Source organism: Carcharodon carcharias, chromosome 3 (assembly GCF_017639515.1).
Source record: "Carcharodon carcharias isolate sCarCar2 chromosome 3, sCarCar2.pri, whole genome shotgun sequence".
In the NCBI taxonomy this organism is placed as follows: Eukaryota; Metazoa; Chordata; class Chondrichthyes; order Lamniformes; family Lamnidae; genus Carcharodon; species Carcharodon carcharias.
The window spans coordinates 67,053,220-67,071,255 of record NC_054469.1 but is presented as its reverse complement, the minus strand read 5'-3'; the positions used below and the strand labels follow the sequence as shown (position 1 = coordinate 67,071,255).

The following is an 18,036-nucleotide window of genomic DNA, read 5'->3' as shown; positions in this document are numbered from 1 at the left end:
GTGCTGTAAAATCCATGCCATAAAAGTGAACTGTAAAAATTTATTTAGGTATGTGAAAAGGAAAAGATTAGCAAGGACAAACATGTGTCCATTAAAGGCAGAGACAGGAGAATTTATAATGGAGAATAGGGAAATGGTAGAGAAACTAAACAATTACTTTGCATCTGTTTTCATGGAGAACAATACAGAAAATCTTCCAGAAATACTAGGGAACCAAGAGACTTTTGAAAATGAGGAACTGAAAGAAATTAGTATTGATAAAGAGGTAGTACTCAAAAAGTTAATTAGATTGAAGGTTGCTAAATCCCCTGGACCTGTGAGCTACATCCCAGAGTGTTGAAGGAGGTGGCTATTGAGATAGTGGATGCATTGATGGTTATCTTTCAAAATTCTATAGATTCTGGAAAGGTTCCTGCAGACTGGAAAGTAGCAAATGTAACCCCACTATTTAACAAAGGAGGGAGAGAGAAAATGGAGAACTACAGACCTATTAGTTTGACGTCAGTAGTAGGGAAAATTTAATAATCTATTATAAAGGATGTGATAACTAGACACTTGGAAAATAACGATATGATTGGGCAGAGTGAACATAGATTTATGAAAGAGAAATCATGTTTGATAAACTGGTTTGAGCTTTTTGAGCATATTACTTGTAGCAATGATGAAGGAGAACCAGTGGATGTGGTGAATTTAGATTTTCAGAAGGCTTTTGATAAGGTCCCACACAGGAGGTTAATAAACAAAATTAGAGCACATGGAATTGAGGGTAATATGCTGGTGTGGATTGAGGATTGGTTAACAGACAGGATACAGAAAGTAGGATTAAACAGGTCATCCTCAGGCAGGCTGTTACTTTTGGGGTACCACAATGATCAGTGCTGGAGCCACAGCTGTTCACAATCTATACAAATGGTTTGGATGTGGGGACCAAATATGATGTCTCCAAATTCACTGATGACACAAAACTAGGTGGAAATGTAAGTTGTGAGGAGGATGCAAGGAGGCTTCAAGGGGAATTGGACGGGATAAGTGAATGGGCAAGAACATGGCTGATGGAATATAATGTGAATAAGTATGAAGTTATCCACTTCGGTAGAAAAAGCAGAAAGGCAGGGTATTTCTTAAATGGTGAGCGATTGGGAAATTTTGATGTCCAAAACGGACCTGGGTGTACTTGTTCATGAATCACTAAAAGCTAGCATGCAACTACAGCAAGCAATTAGGAAGGCAAATAGTATGTTGGCCTTCATTGCAATGAGATTTAAGTACAGGAGTAAGGGTGTCTTGCTGCAATTATATAGAACCTTCCTGAGACTACCCAGAGAATTGTGCACAGTTTTGGTCTCCTTACCTAAGGAAGGATATACTTGCCAAAGAGGGAGTGCAATGGACATTCACCAGACTAATCCCTGGGATTGTGGGATTGTCTAATGAGGAGATATGGAGGAAACTGGGCTTCTAGTCTCTAGAGTTTCAAAGAATGAGAGGTGATCTCATTGAAACTTATAAAATTCTTTCAGGGCATGACAGGGTAGATGTAGATAGGATGTTCCCCCTGATTGGTGAGTCTATAATGAGAGGTCAGTCTCAGGATAAGGGGCAGGTCATTAAGACTGAGATGAGGAGGAGCTTCTTCACTCAAAGAGTGGTGACCTTAGAAATTCTCTACCCCAGAGGGCTGGGTAAGCTCAACCACTGAGCATGTTCAAGACAGAAATCAATAAGATTTCTGGATACTAATGACATCAAGGGATATGGGGATAGTGCGGGAAAGTGGCATCGAGGTGGATGATCAGCCATGAACTAACTGAATGGCGGAGTAGGCTGACAGGGTGAATGGTCTCCTCCTGCACCTATGTTCCTAAGCAGAGAGAAGGGATAAATGGGGAATTTTCAGGTGGGCAGGTTGTGTCACAGAGTGTGCAAGGATCAATGCTGGAGCTTCAGCTATTTTCAATCTATATTAACATGCTAGATGAAGAGACCGAAAGCAAAGTATCTAAGGCTTCAGACCATGCAAAGCTACATGGGAATGCAAGCTGTGAGGAGGACACAAAGAGGCTGCAAAAAGATGTGGACAGGTTAAGTAAGTGGGCAACAAAGCGGCAAAGTATCATGTGGATAAATGTGAGGTTGTTCATTTTGGTCATAAGCACAGAAAAGCAGAACATTTTAAAAAGGCGTGAAACTTGTAAACTTGTGTTCAGGGACATTTGGTGTGCTCATACAAGGAACACAATGTTAGCATACAGGTACAGCAAGTAATTAGGAAAGCAAATGGCACATTGGCCTTTATTGCGAAGGGATTGGAGTATAAGAATAAAGAATTCTTGCTACAATTGTACAGGGCTTTGGTGAGACAACACCTGGAGTACTGTGTGCAGTTTTCGCCTACATATTTAAGGAAGGCTGTACTTGCATTGGAGCCAGTACACTGGATTGTTCCCTGGGATGAGAGGGTTACCCTATGATGGCAGGCTGAGTAGATTAGGTCTATATCCTCTGGAGTTTAGAAGATTGAGAGGTGATCTCATTGAAACATTCAAGATTATTAAGGGATATAGGAAGTGGGCAGGAAAGCTGAAGATCATCCATAGTCATATTGAATGGCGAAGCAGACTCATAAGAACACATGAACATACAAATTAGGAGCAGAAGTAGGCCACTCTTCCACTCGAGCCTGCTTCATCACTCAAAAAGATCATGGCTGGTCTGACTGTACCCTCCCTCTTACACCCAATATCCTTTCACCCCCTTGCTTATTAAGAACCTATCTACTTCTGCCTTAAAAACATTCAAAGACTCTGCTTCCACTGCCTTTTGAGGAAGAGTTCCAAAGGCTCCCAACACTCTCAGAGAAAAAAATTATCCTAAATTGATGACCCTTATTTTTAAACAGTGACCCTTAATTCTAGATCCTTCCACAAGAGGAAACATGCTCTCCACATCCACCCTGTCAAGAACCCTCAGGATCTTAAACGTTTCAATCAAGTTGCTTCTTACCCTTCTAAACTCTAGTGGATACAAGCCTAGCCTGTCCAATCTTTCCTCATAAGACAACCCACCCATTCCTGGTATTAGTCTAGTAAACCTCCTCTGAACTGCTTCTAATTACATGCTTCTTAAATAAGGAGACCAATATTGTACCCAGTACTCCAGATGTGGTCACACCAGTATCCTGCACAACTGAACCATAGCCTCCCTATACTTATATTCAATTCCCATTGCAATAAACAATAATATTCTATTTGCTTTCCTAATTACTTGCTGTACATGCATACTAGCCTTTTGTGATTTATGCACTAGGATACCCAGGTCCCTCTGAATCTCAGAGCTCTACAATCTCTCATCATTTAGACTATACGCTTCTTTTGAATTCTTCCTAAAATGGATAATTTCACATTTGCCCACATTATACTCCATTAGCCAGATCTTTGCCCAGTCACTTAGCCTATCTATGTCCCTTTTTAGCCTCCTTATGTCCTCTTCACAACTTACTTTCCTACCTCTCTTTGTGTCATCCGCAAATTTAGCAACCGTACCGCTGGTCCCTTCATCCAAGTCATTTATATAAATTGTAAAAAGTTGAGGCCCCAGCACTGATCCTTGTGGCATACCACTCATTATATCCTGCCAACCAGAAAAAGACCCATTCATGCCTACACTCTGTTTCCTGTTAGCAACCCATCTTCTATCCATGCCAATATATAACTCCCTACACCATGAGCTATAATTTTCCACAATAAACTTTGATGTGGCATCTTATCAAATGCCTTCTAGAAATCTAAGCACAGTACATGCACCGGTTTCTCTTTATTCACAGCACACATGACATCTTCAAAGAACTCCAATAAATTGGTTAAACATGATTTCCCTTTCACATAACCATGTTCTCTCTGCCTGGTTGCCTGGAATTTTTATAAGTGCCCTACTATAACATCTTTAATAATAGCTTCCAATATTTTCCTTTTGATAGATGTTAAGCTAACTGGCGTGTAGTTTCTTACTTTCTGCCTCCCTCCCTTTTTGATTAAAGGAATTACATTTGCTATTTTCTAATCTAATGGAATCTTCCCCAAATCTACGGAATTTTGGAAAATTAAAACCAACACATCAGCTATTTCACTTCTTTTAAGACCCTAGGATGAAGTCCATCCCGACCTGTGGATTTGTCAGCATGCAGCTCCAGCAATTTGCTAAGTACCACTTTCCTGGTGATTGTAATTTTCTTGAGTTCCTCACTCTCTTCCAATTCCTGATTTACAGCTATTTCTGGGACATTACTTGTATCCTCTATCATGAAGATTGATGTAAAATACCTGTTCAATTCATCCACTATCTTCTTATTTTCCATTATTAATTTCCCAGATTCACTTTCTATAGGACCAACGCTCACTTGGTTAACTCTTTCCTTATTTAAATATCTATGAAAAGTCTTACTATCCGCGTTTATATTTCTAGCTAGCAATCCCCCCTTATTAATCTTTTTGCCATTCTTTGCTGTTCTTTATATTCTGTCCAACCTTCTGACGTGCCACCCCTCTTTGCGCAATTACATGCTTTTTCTCTAAGTGTGATTCTGTCTTTACCTTTTTTAGTTAAGTACAGATAGTGGGTCCTCCCCTTGGAATTTTACTTTCCCATTGGAATGTATCTATTCTGTGTATTCTTAAATATCCCCTTAAATGTCTGCCACTACATCTCTATTGACCTATCCCTTAACCTCATTTGCTCGTTCACCTTAGCTACCTCTGCTTTCATGCCCTCATAATTGTCCTTATTTAACTTCAAAATACTAATCTTGGATCCACCCTTCTCTCCCTCAAACTGAATGTAAAATTAAATCATCTTATGATCGCTGCTACCTAGGGGTGCCTTCACTATGAGGTTATTAATTAATCCTAACTTGTTGCACAATACCAGATCTAGTATCATCTGCTCTATGACTGACTCCAGAACGTGCTGTTCTAAGAAACCAATTGTGAAAACATTCTATGAACTCCTCATCTATGCTACCTTTGCCCATTTGATTTTTCCAGTCTATATGTAATTAAACTCCCCCATGATTATTGCTCAGTGAGCCGTACTATCTCCGTTAGCGACTATTTCTCACGTTCTTATGTTCTTAAACTGACCAACTTTCCAGAAGTGCATCTGTCATGCTTCTGGACTTTTTGGCCATTTATTTCAAAGAATGGATTTGACAATACAAATAAATTATTCATACTAGCTTTTTAAAACAAGTTGTATTTTTACAACTTTTTAAAAAAAACCCTAGACGGAAGGAGGACGATATGCTAAATGGAACTTGTTTACTAGTTCATAAACATAAGCATGGAGATCATATGGTGCAGTTGATATTGACCCCCATGCCTCTGAGCCAGAACTCTGGGTTTGAGTCCCACCTCAGGACTTGATCACTAAGGAAGGTGCATTCATAATGAGGCCAAACAGGTTGACTATCAACCTGACCTTCCTTTCAATATACAGCAGTGGCAGGTGGTAAGAGCAGGAGAAATTCCTGGTCAGCCATGTGATGGAAAGAAAATTGGAGCTTCTACTATTACTATTTATAGTTCCAGCCTATAATGAGGAGGTGTTGCTGGATAAGATTATAAATAATGAAATTAATCAGAAAGATGAGTGAATTTTGGGTAAACATCATGAGGGTATTGACCATGATATGATTCAACGAGGAGAGGAACAAATCAGTACAAAAACTGGAACACCAGATTAAATTAGGGCAGATGACGAGTGAGCTAGCTGAGGGTGAAGTAGTAGGAGAAAGTGGCACTCAGGATTGATTGCAAAAGTACAGAACATGTATGCACCATCAGAAAGGGAAACTGCTAGAAATTCCTGGCAGTTTCAGGATGTCATGGGCAAATAAAGAGGTTAGGAACCAATTACAATTGAAGAAGAGGGTTCATAATGACAATATTATTTGTCAAGTATATTAGTAAAAGGAGAATTATTTAAGCAGGACCTCAAGATTGAAGGATTGTCAATTTGTTGATGATCATTAAAAATGGCAGTGGCATTTAATGACCTTTACTAAAGAGAAGAATCTCCGAGGTGAATCCTGAAGTGATTGAGAGAAATAAGCTGTATTATGATGGGTAAAAGGGAACATTTGAAAGCATTGGTTACCCTAAATGAAGAACACATTTTAGGATCCTGAGGGACTTGAGGGAGAAAATTATTAAGGTTCTAGAAATTCTATTTCAGGCTTGACTGAGAGTCCTAGGACAGGGAGAAAATGTTTCCGCTAAGCTGTGTGGATGTGCAGCCATGCAGCAGCCTGCTAAGTATCGTGAAACCTTTGCTCTGCGATAATAGTGTGTGCGCGGCCTCACGAAACATTTTAAATTGGCTGCATACTGATAAAAATAGGCCATGCACAACAACTACATTTTAAAGAGAACATAGCTGGAGAGTGGTCAACTGAAGAGTAACACCCATTTTAAAAAAAACAGCTAATCTGGATAATTACAGGCCAGGTAGTTTAAAATCCATGAGAAGGAATATGGTAGTCTTTAATTAAGGATGAAACTACCATGTAACTAGTTAAGAAGAAAATATAAAAAGTGAGCACAAATTTCCAAAGTAACAATTATGTTTGACCAACATTACAACATTATTTGAGGAGGTGACAGAATGTTCGTATGATAGATGGGGCAAGAGTGTGGATGCCACATGGGAGGTTTTTATGGAAAATTAAGAAGTATGGAATTCGGCAGAGGAAAATAAATTGTATTTAAAATGAGTTACAAAGGGGGAAATCTAGGTCAGTTTTTTAGAGTGGTTAGAAATAAATAGTGATGTCCAACAGGATTCGGTTCTGCTATGTATCAATGATTGATGTGAATATTTTTTTTAAAGTATTGACATGTCAGGGGAATGGGTTAAAAGGTGGAAGGTGAAATTCAATCTTAGTAAGTGATAGATTTTGGCAGAAAAAAATAGCATCAGTAATTATACACCAAGTTAAAGTAGGCTTAGTGCTACGGAAGAACAGAAGGACAGCACCTCAGGTTTATGGCCATTAAAAATGGTAATGAAATTCTAGGTTTCATTATAACAGAAAAACTACAAAGTAGTGATGAACCTATATAAAAAATGAATAATGCTTCAGAATTTTGTATGCAATATAGAAGATAAATAGTCAGGTTTGTTTATCAGAAGCTACTTACTGAGAATCGATCTTCCAATAGATTAACAACATGATTTAAATCCACAGGCCTTGTGTGTAAATCCTTATGAACAAAATAATAAAAAAAAAACTAGGATTACATCGAGCTGTAGATAGAAGCTTCCAAAGCATGTTTTCTGACAGGTTTAGTACCATTCCTTTAAATTATAAAATGATGGACGATTACAAGCAAATAATAAGCATACAATCAAGGAAGGGATTCAAATGGTATCATAATTAGAAAATCAAGTGAATGGATCTTCAATGTTATCTAAATACCAATATTATATAGTCTAACCTTTTATCCAAATAGTGTGTGCCAAATAAAATGGAAATAATACTAAAAATAATTAAAAGAATGAATTGCCCAATGATGTTAAAGAGTAAATTTAATATTCCCACGAGGGAGCAAGTCTCAAAGAAAACACAGAATCAAATTTACTCTTATATTTTTAATACCTTTTAGCTCCTTGTTCATGGCAGTATATGTTTTGTTGCAGGCTTATATGACTCCATATATTGAATACAATGTTCATAGTCTTGATGTAGGTGTGAACTCAAAGGACGGAATTTTCCCAGCCCTTTGGAGATGAGCTGGAAGGTGGGAAGGCTGGAATTATGGCATTGAAAGGTGTTGGGAGGGGAGCTTAACGTCTTCCTGCTGCCATGGAATATTGACGGGAACCTTAGTGGTGCAACAGCCCAGAAGGTGCAATATTGAGCCACTAAAGACCCTGACCAAAACTTGGTCTATGTGGTTTAAAGGGAAATCCCCCCCTGTGGGCTGAGTCAAACCAAACACAAAGGAAGGTTGTTGTGACTGTTGCATGCCAAATCATTACATGCCCTGAACTTTATTGGTAGAGTTCCTTAGGGAAACATCCTTAGTCCAACCATCTTTAGCTGCTTCATCAATAACCTTCCCTCCATCATAAAGTCATGGATTGTGGCTATTTGCTGATGATTTTATGTTGTTCAACCTTCCTTCAATAATCAAGCAGCACATGCCAGCTGACAGTAGGATATAGACAGCATCTAGGTTTCAGATGACATTCACATCAAACAACGTCAGGAGATGATCATCTCCAGCAAGAAAATACCTAACAATTTCCTCCTAACGCCCAACAACATGATCATCGATGTTAGGACCCTATCTTCAAGAACTGTGGACAAGATCTTTACCTCGTTGGGCGGGCTGAAGATTTCTAATTTAAAAATAAAGAATTGAAAACTAAGGAAAACATGTCCCCTCACGTGACTCTGTCACATGAACAGGGACATGTTAAAATGAATTTGAAAACTTTTAATTCTTTTTTAATCACCAGTCGAAACCTCAACCTGCTGGTGGATGAGGTATTGCACAAAACGCAAAGGCTGCTTGGCCTATTTACCCACCCTGCCGACCGTAAGGTTGGACGGGCAGGGAAAAATTCAATTTAGTTAATTAATGAATGGGCTTACTAGCCCTCTTAACTGTTGATGGGTGTGCTGCCGACTCCCGTGTGCGTCTGCCGACTGAAATGGTGCACGATAACTTTGGGATGCTCACCTGATGTCATTGCGCACTATTTTACTCCCGTTCAGGTCGGGAGCTGCCTGTCCAATGAGGGAAAAATTCTGCCCTCTATTTTCTTTTAAAATTTGGGAGGACATTGCATTATTTGGACTTGGGATGTGACCTGGGTTTGTTTTTTTAAAAAGGGTCAAATAAATTCATCTTGGACTATGAGCCAGCATGCCTCTTCCAAGAAATCACATGACCTCAGCTAAATTACTTTAATTGCTGTAAATAAAAGCTGGTTTAAAGGCAAAGGCCCTAGTGATTTACTGGAAATCACCTGAAGGAGATTAGTTTTGTGCTTTGAACTTTTTTTTTCAAACTCATTTGGTGATAAACCAAGAAGGGAAAAGCTACCCAGTTTGTGGTCTCCTTGCCTTGCCTGAAATACAGTGTGGTTATCAGTGGACAGTTAGGACTCCTCATCTCAGTGGAACTTGTTTGTATTTGGAAATCTGAGAGGCTGAGAGAAGAGGGAGATCCTAAGGATTGATCCAGCTCCATTCTCCTCCATGCTGATGCTCCAGACATCCAATGGGACTAGCTATCCATCTTTACATGAGGGAGCACCAAATCGATAGCATCAAAACCCTGCAAACTTTGTCCTTTTCATAAAGATTTTCCTTAATCGTCAATCTCTGCAGAGACCCTATTTGTTTGTTCTTTGTTTGCAATTGTGTGTGTGTGTCTGTGTGGGGGTATTTTTAAAAGGGATACACAGTTATACTTCCAGATTACAAATTATGTGTTAACTTGTTTTAAAATAGAAGTTTTGTTTTATAATAAATCAATCATTCTGAGTTTATTGAAAGAAGCCAGGTTAAAGACCCTTTTATTTTGGGTTTAACAGCAGCAAAGGTAAATAACTGGCCAATTTGGTGAGTGAATTAAAATTTAAACCAATGCTGTGACCTGTGGAGTCGTGGGGCTAGATAAACTGTGCACTCCTCCCATCCTAGACAAACCATCACCAAGTTCTCTACCTTCAGCAGCCTGCGGGTACCACTGCCAAAAGCTTAACTGGACCAGCCATATTAATACCGTAGCTGCAAGAGCAGGGCAGAGTCTAAGATCTCTATGACGAGTAGCTCACTTTCTAACCCATCAAAGATTTTCCACCATCTACCAGGTTCAAGTCAGGAGTGTAATGGAAAGTTCAACACTTACTTAAATGGGTGCAACAGCACTTGGGAAGTGTGACAACATCTAGGACAGTGTAGCACACTGTATCAGCATACTTGCCATGAGACACAGCAACCATAACCTCCACTGCCCCTTGCACTTGTGGATGCAGTATTTACTGTCAAAAGGATGCCCTGCTGCAACTGATCAAGGTTACTTCAACAGCACCTCTCAACCCATGACCAAGAAGGGCAAGAGCAACAGGATCATGGAAACACTTTCACCCCTCCAAGACGTACACTATCTTGACTTGGATATATTCTTTCATCAACAACATCCTGGAATTCCAAACTTAACACCATCATAACAAGGTGATACATAACACAAAGAACAAAATGGACAGGAGACCACACGCCGTGCCCCATCTCCAATGTTAGATCATTAGTTCATCTAAATAGTTTATGCTCAATGCCCTTCGTGGACCAGATGTAACTGCAGGATTCCCCAAACCTCATGGTTGGTATCTTTATTTTCCTGTTACTTTTCACTCACATGCATGCATTCCATCACATCACCATTATGTAAACTTTAGTTTGAAGCAGTATCCTGCAGGGAGCCTCTAAATATATGTTGCTTTTCTGTTTTTATAGCTGAACCCATGAAGTTCTTGAAGGGCTATTGGCACTGATGAAATTAATCATTTGCTCCTCAAAACCATTTCACTCACTCAAAACCCATTCATTCACACAGATGTCCCTTTATATCAATACGGACATGATGTGTTGTCACTAGCATGATAAATCATTCAGCCCAATACCTGCTTCTCAAACGTTGTTACAATGGTTTAATTTTAAAGTAATCATTTGTGCAAGTACAACAGCTATATGAAAGAGAATGGAGAGTGATAGGATAACGGGAAGCTTCAGGCTACTCTATACAGTTCTAACACCCATGCACCAATCACAAACAAGGCCAGAGCAGAGCTGCAACAAAACTTAAGCCCTAACTAGAATGATAGAGCGCACCAAGATTACCTTCGAATTTAAACATTGCACATGACTGCCCTTCCCCTCGAGCTATCAGAATAATTGGCAGCTACTGGAGGAGCAGTGCTGCTCTTTGCCCAGTCAATAACCCCTTCATAGCCGCAGCAAATGGCTGGGGAATAGGCAGCTTCCTCGTGGGAGAGATCACTCTGCTCCCCACATTCTCCCCCGGCCCCCAGCGCCCGGCCTCCGGCCCCGGCCCCGGCCCCATTGACACTTTGGGGTAAATGAGGAGGGGAACTAAAGAACTTGGCAACAATCTAAATTTTACCCACGGTAACAAGAGCAATTCCCAGGCTGATACCAAATGCAACAACGGGTGGACAAATATAAATAAATAAGGAGCCAGTGAAAGGCCTGTTGTTGTTGTTTCCTGCAGACTGACCGGTCCGGTTCCCAGGTCACTGTCCCTGATGATGTGCCTCACCACTGGGATGCTCTTCCTGACACTCATCCTGATTGCGGGAAAGTTTAAATCCCCCTTCACAGCCGCCGGTGAAGGTGCTGAGCCCGGGGCCTCGAGGACTCTCTCCTTCTTTTTCTCTCTGTTTGCTGGTCTGTTTGCGATCGGCTGCCTGCCGTTGCCATGGGATTGTGTCTCGTTGCCAGGGAGGGAACGCCATTTTGGGAAACGCGCTACGGCGGCCGAAGCGGCTGACACCCTCCAACCCGACCGCGGGGCGTCGCTGCAGAGTCACCACCACCACAACAACAACTTACATTTGTGTTTGCAGCAGGAGACTATCAGACGAAATGTGACAGAGCAAAAAAAAAGTAAGAGGTTTAGTGGTCCCCATGGGAGAAATAGAAAATCGGAAAGCACCCAGGTAATTCCACAAATACTGAAGCAATCCATGCCCACATTCAGCAACCCCCTGGATATTATCAAGGCTGATAAGTCGCACAAAACATTCATACCACACAGTGGCAGGCAATGACCATCTCAAACACAAGGAAGTCTGATCTCCACCACATGATATTCATTCAAGGGAATGTGTGCACTACACTGGCTAGAACACCATTTATTACCCATCCAGAACCACCCTTGTTCAAAGAGCATTTAAGAAACAACCCCAGGAATCACATGTAGGCTAGGCCAGGTAAGGATCCTGAAAGGATAATCAGCAATGCTTTTGTGGTCATCATCAGACTTTTAATTGAATTCAAATTTCACCATCTGCTATGGTGGGATCTGAACTAAGGTCCCCAGAGCATTACCCTGGGTATCCAGAATATTAGTCCACTGATAATACCACTGTGCCACCACTTCCTTATTATTGCCATCACTTTCACAGAATCATTGCACCATCGACATCCTGCAGGTCGCTGTTGATAAGAGACCCAACTGGACCAGGCACATAAAATCTGTGACTACTAGAGCAACTCAAGTGCCAAATATTTGACGGTGAATGGCTCATATCCTGCCCCAATTCCTCTCTGACAAGTCAGAAGTGAGATGGAATTCTCTCCAGTTGCCTGGGTTTGTGCAGCTGCAACTGCACTCAAGAAACCCAAGGGTTCAGGACCAAGCAGTTTGTTTGATCAGCAACCCATCCACCACCATAAACATCCGCTCTCTGGTGGCACAACATGGCTGCCTGTGCATGAGCTATAGGATACGCTGCAGCAACTCACCAAGGTTTCTTTTACAACACTTCCCAAACCATGTAGAAGGACAAGGGTTACAAATGTATAGGAACACCATAACCTCCAATTTCCCCCCCAAGTCACAAACCATCCTGACTTGGGAATATACTGTGGCCGGGTCAAAATGTTGGAATGACTTTCCTTATAGCATCATGGGAGCTGTAACAGTTTAAGAAACACCATCTTTCCAAAGCAACTAGCGGTGGGCAATAATTGTCAGCCTTGCTAGCGAAGACCCTATCCCAAAAATTACTTTTTAAATATCTGATTTGTTGTTATATCTGCTGCCCAAATAATTTTTTGACATAAATAAGGGGTCTTGACAGGTTGGAAGTGGAGAGGACAGTTCATCTTATGCGAGAATCTAGAACCAGGGGTCACTGTTTAAAAATAAAGAGTTGCCTATTTAAAACGGAGATGAGGAGAAATGTTTTCACCCAGGGGTCCTGAGTCTTTGGAACTCTTTTCCTGAAAAGTTGGTGGAAGTAGAGTTTTTGAATATTTTTTAAGGCAGAGGTGGATAGATTTTTGGTAAGCAAGGGGGTGATAGGTTATTGGGAATAGGTGGGATGCAGATTTCAGGTTGCTATCAGATCAGCCATGATCTTATTAAATGGTGGAGCAAGCTCGAGGGGCTGAATGGCCTACTCCTGCTCCTTGTTCATATGTTTGTATGTTCTCTAGAAGTACTCCCAGCATTTCTTCAATTTTTCCAGTCCTCAATAATAAGAACATTCAAAATAGGAGCAGGAGTCGGCCATTCGGCCCCTCAAGCCATTTCTGCCATTCAATAAGATCACGGCTGATCTATTTCAAATTCCACATTCCCATCAACCCCTAATAACCTTTGACTCCCTTGCCTAACAAGAATCTATCTACCTCTGCCTTAAAAATATTCAGTGACCCCGCTTCCACCACCTTCTGAGGCAGAGAGTTCTAAAATCACAAAACCCTGTGAAAGAAAAAAAATTCTCCTCATCTCTGTTCTAAAAGGATGACCCCTAATTTTAAATCAGTACCCCTTAGTTCTGGACTCACACACAAGAGGAAACATCCTTTCCATGTCCACCTTTTTGAGACCATTCAGGATCAAGTATACTTCAATCAAGTCACTCCCCCACTCTTCTAAACTCCAGTGGAAACGAGCCCAGTTTGTCTAACCTTTCCTCATAAGACAACCCACTCATTCCAGGTGTCAATCTAGTAAACCTCCTGTGAACTGCTTCCAATGCATTTACATCCTTCCTTAAATAAGGAGATCAAAACTGCACACAGTATTCAAGATGTGGTCTTACTAATGCCCTGTATAACTGAAGCACAACATCCTTATTTTTATGCTCAGGAATAAAGGATAGCATCACATTAGCCTTCTTAATTATTTACTGTACCTGCGATTCACACATGAGAACACCTATACTCCGCTGCATCCTTCAGAATTCTGCAGCTGTTCTGCTTTTAAGTAACACTCTGCTTTTTAATTCTTCCTGCCAATTTCCCACATCATACTCAATCTGCCACATTTTTGCCCGATCACTTGACCTATTTATATCCGTCTGCAATCTCCTTATGTCCTTTTCACAACCTACTTTCCTACCTATCTTTGTATCATCTGCAAATTACCATGCCTTCGCTCGCCTCACCTAAGTCATTGATATAAATTGTAAAATGTTGAGGCCCCAGCACAGACGCTTGTGGGACTCCACTTGTCACATGCTGCCAATCAGAAAACTACCCATTTATGCGCCCTCTCTGTTTTCTGCCCATCAGCCAATCTTCTATCCATGCTAATATGTTACTCTCTGTACCATGAGCTTTTACTTTAGAAACATAGGACAACATTTTCCCCAAGTCGGGGAAGAAGTGTGGCAGTGGGCGCGGGCAGGCAGGTTCCCAATTGGCGCCTACAGTTGGGGGCGAGCCATCAGTTTATGTGCCAGCGTGATGTCCATCAGGAAGCGCTATGCACTCTCTGTGTGGACGGGGTGGGAAGGGGGGAATTCCCTCAGCCAGGAGTGCGCTCTTTCGCACTCTTTCTGAGGCAAAGTGCTGCCTCAGGTAGATCTTTAAATAAAGCTGAGAAAAAATTTTTGCTGCCATGTGCCCTCATGTGTCACATGAGTTGGGACATGTCCTTTTTTTTTATTTTGAAATATTCTGACATTTTTAAATCCCCCATGAAACCTCATCCCGCCCATGGATGAGGTTTCATGTTTTTTCTAAGGGCTGCCTGGCCTCCTCACCTGCCCGCCAACCTTAAGGTTGGATGGGCAGGTCCATTTATTAACTTAATTACTTTTTTAAAGGCCTTAAGTGGCCGTTGACAGTTCGGCACGTGCGCAACTGAACTGACAATCTAAATGAATCCCGGTGACGTCGGGATGCCTGCCCGATGTCATCCCGTGTCATTTTACGCATCAATGAGTGGGCCCCACCCCCACCCAGACCAGAAACATAAAAAATAGGAGCAGGAGGAGGCCATTTGGCCCTCCGATCCTGCTCCGCCATTCCTTATGATCATGGCTGATCCTCTTTCTTAACGCCGTACTCCTGCCCTCTCCCCATACCCCTTGACGCCTTTAGAGTCCAGAAATCTATCTATTTCCTTCTTAAATGTATTCAGCAACTTGGCCTCCACAGCTTCTGTGGTAGACAATTCCATAGGTTCACCAGTCTCTGAATGACGAAGTTTCTCTTCATCTCAGTCCTAAATGGTCTACCCTGTGTCCTGAGACTGTGACCCCTTGCTCTAGACCACCCAGCCAGAGGAACCATCATACCTGCATCCAGTCTGTCCAGCCCTGTCAGGATTTTCATATGTTTCAATTAGATTCCCTCTCATTCTTCTAAACTCCAGTGAATATAGGCCTGGTCAGCCCAATCTCTCCTCATACGACAATCCTGCCATCCCAGGAATCAGTCTGGTGAACCTTTGCTGCACTTCCCCATGGCAAGTATATCCTTTCTTAGGTAAGGAGGCCAAAGCTGCACGCAATACTCCAGGTGTGGTCTCACCAAGGCCCTGTGCAGCTGCGGTAAGACATCCTTGCTCCTGTACTCGAGTCCTTTCGCAATGAAGGCTAACATACCATTTGCCTTCTCAACTGCTTGCTGCACCTGCAAGTTTGCTTTCAGTGATTAGACACCCAGGTCCCTTTGTTAACCAACATTTCCCAGTCTATCACCATTTAAATAATATTCTGCCATTCTGTTTTTCCTACTGAAGTGGATAACTTCACACTTATCTATGTTATACTGCATCTGCCATGTATTTGCTCACTCACTCAACCTGTCTAAATCGCCTTGAAGCCTCTTAATATCCTCCTCATTGCTCACGTTCCCACCAAGTTTCATGTTGCCAGCAAACTTGGAAATATTACATTTAGTTCCCTCATCCAAATCCTTGACATACATTGTGAATAGCTGGGGCCCAAACACTGATCCCTGTGGTACTTCACTAGTCACCATCTGCCACTCCGAAAAAGACCTATTAATTCCTATTCTCTGTTTCCTGTCTGCTACCAATTCTCAATCTATGACAAGGTATTACCCCCAATCCCATGTGTTTTAATTTTACACACTAACCTCTTATATGGGACTTAATCAAAAGCTTTCTGAAAATCCAAATACACCAAATCCAATGGTTCTCCCTTATCTGTTCTGTTAGTTACATCCTCAAAAAACTCCAGTAGGTTTGTCAAACATGATTTCGCTTTAATAAATCTATGTTGACTTTGTCTAATCCTGTTGATGTTTTCTAAGTCCTGTTATTGCATTCTTTATAATAGACTTTCACATTTTTCCCTACTAATAATGTTAGGCTAGCCGGTCTATAATTTGCTGTTTCCTCCCTCACTCTTTTTTCAAATAGTGGGGTTACATTTACCACCCTCCAATCTGCCGGGACTGTTCCAGAATCTACAGAATTTTGGAAGATGACAACCAATGCAGCCACAATTTCTATGGTCACCTCCTTTAGTACCCTAGGATGTAGGTTATTGGGCCCTAGGGATTTATCGGCTTTCAATCCCATTAATTTCTCCAGCACTTAGTAATACTAATTTCCTTCAATTCCTCCTTCTCACTAGACCCCTGGTTCCCTAGTATTTCTGGGAAGATATTTGTGTCTTCCTCAATGAAGATAGAACTAGAGTAGTTGTTTAATTGCTCTGCCATTTACTTGTTCGGAATTATAAATTTTCCCATTTCAGACTGTAATGGACCTACATTTGTCTTCACTGATCTTTTTCTTTATTCATACCTATAGAAGCTTTTATGTTCTCTGCAAGTTTACTCTCATACTATCTTTTCCCTCTTAATTTATCTGTTGGTCCTCCTTTGTTGAATTCTAAACTGCTCCCAATCCTCAGCCTTGCTACTTTTTCTGGTAACTTTATATGACTCCTCTTTGGATCTAATACTCTCCTCAATTCATTTTGTTAGCCATGGTTGGGCCTCTTTTCCTGTTGTGTTTTAGCACCAGAAACTAATGTATAAGTGTTGCAATGCATACATTTGTTTCTTAAATATTAGCCATTGTCTCTCCACCGTCATGCCTTTTAATGAAATCAAGCTATCTTAGTCAACACATGCCATAGACCTTCATAGTTTCCTTTGGTAAAATTTAGGACCTAGTTTCAGATCGGACTGCTTTGCTTTCCATCCTAATGAAGAATTCTGTCATGTTATGGTTTTCTGCAATAACCTTTGATGTGGCACCTTATCAAATGCATTCTGGAAATCTAAGTACAATACATCTTTATCCATAGCATATGTTACTGTGTCAAAGAACTCCAATAAATTGGTTAAATGTGATGTCCCTTTCACAAAACCATGCTGACTCTTCCCAATTACTTTGAGTTTTTCGATGTGCCAGCTATAACCTCTTTAACGATTGATTCTAACACCTTCCCCACAACAGGTGTCAAGCTAACTGGCCTATGGTTTCCTGTTTCCTGCCACCCTCCTTTCTTGAATAAAGGGGTTATATTTGCTATTTTCCAGTCTAATGGAACCTTTCCAGAATCTAGAGAATTTTGGAAAATTAACAACAGCTACCTCATTAATGACTACCTCATTAGCCGCCTCTTTTAAGTCCCTAGGATGAAGTCCATCAGGACCTGGAGACTTGTTATCCCCCAGCTCCATCAGTTTATACAGTACTGCTTCCCTAGGGAAGAATTCCCACCTCCCCCTCCATTGGGGGGGAAGTGGAGGAGCGGGCGCAGGCAGGAGCACCTCCGATCGGCGCCCCCAATCGGGGGCGCGCCGCCATTTTACGTGGGCAGCCCAATTAAGGCCTGCCTAGCGTGACGACCGCCAGGAAGCGCCATGCGCTCCCTGCACAGATGGGGGGCGGGATTCCCTCAGCCGAGAGTGCGCTCTTTTGCGCATGTGCACAAAAGAGCACACTCATCTCCCTGAGGCTTAGTGTTGCCGCAGGGAGATTGGCCCCAAATTTAAAAATGGTCAAG

General features: G+C 41.4%; 1 protein-coding gene across 1 annotated transcript in view; it reads right to left on the bottom strand.

Moving 5' to 3' along the window:
• Positions 1 to 11,398, bottom strand: part of LOC121276004 (cilia- and flagella-associated protein 69-like) — a 153,223-nt gene extending 141,825 nt beyond the window's left edge. Inside the window, exons 1-2 of the mRNA XM_041183949.1 lie at positions 11,346 to 11,398; positions 7,194 to 7,256 (exon numbers count right to left, since the gene is read on the bottom strand). Coding sequence (XP_041039883.1) covers positions 7,194 to 7,256; positions 11,346 to 11,372 — 90 coding nt within the window. The 5' untranslated portion in view covers positions 11,373 to 11,398. The remainder of the gene's footprint in view (positions 1 to 7,193; positions 7,257 to 11,345) is intronic.
• Positions 11,399 to 18,036: the final 6,638 nt, after the last annotated feature.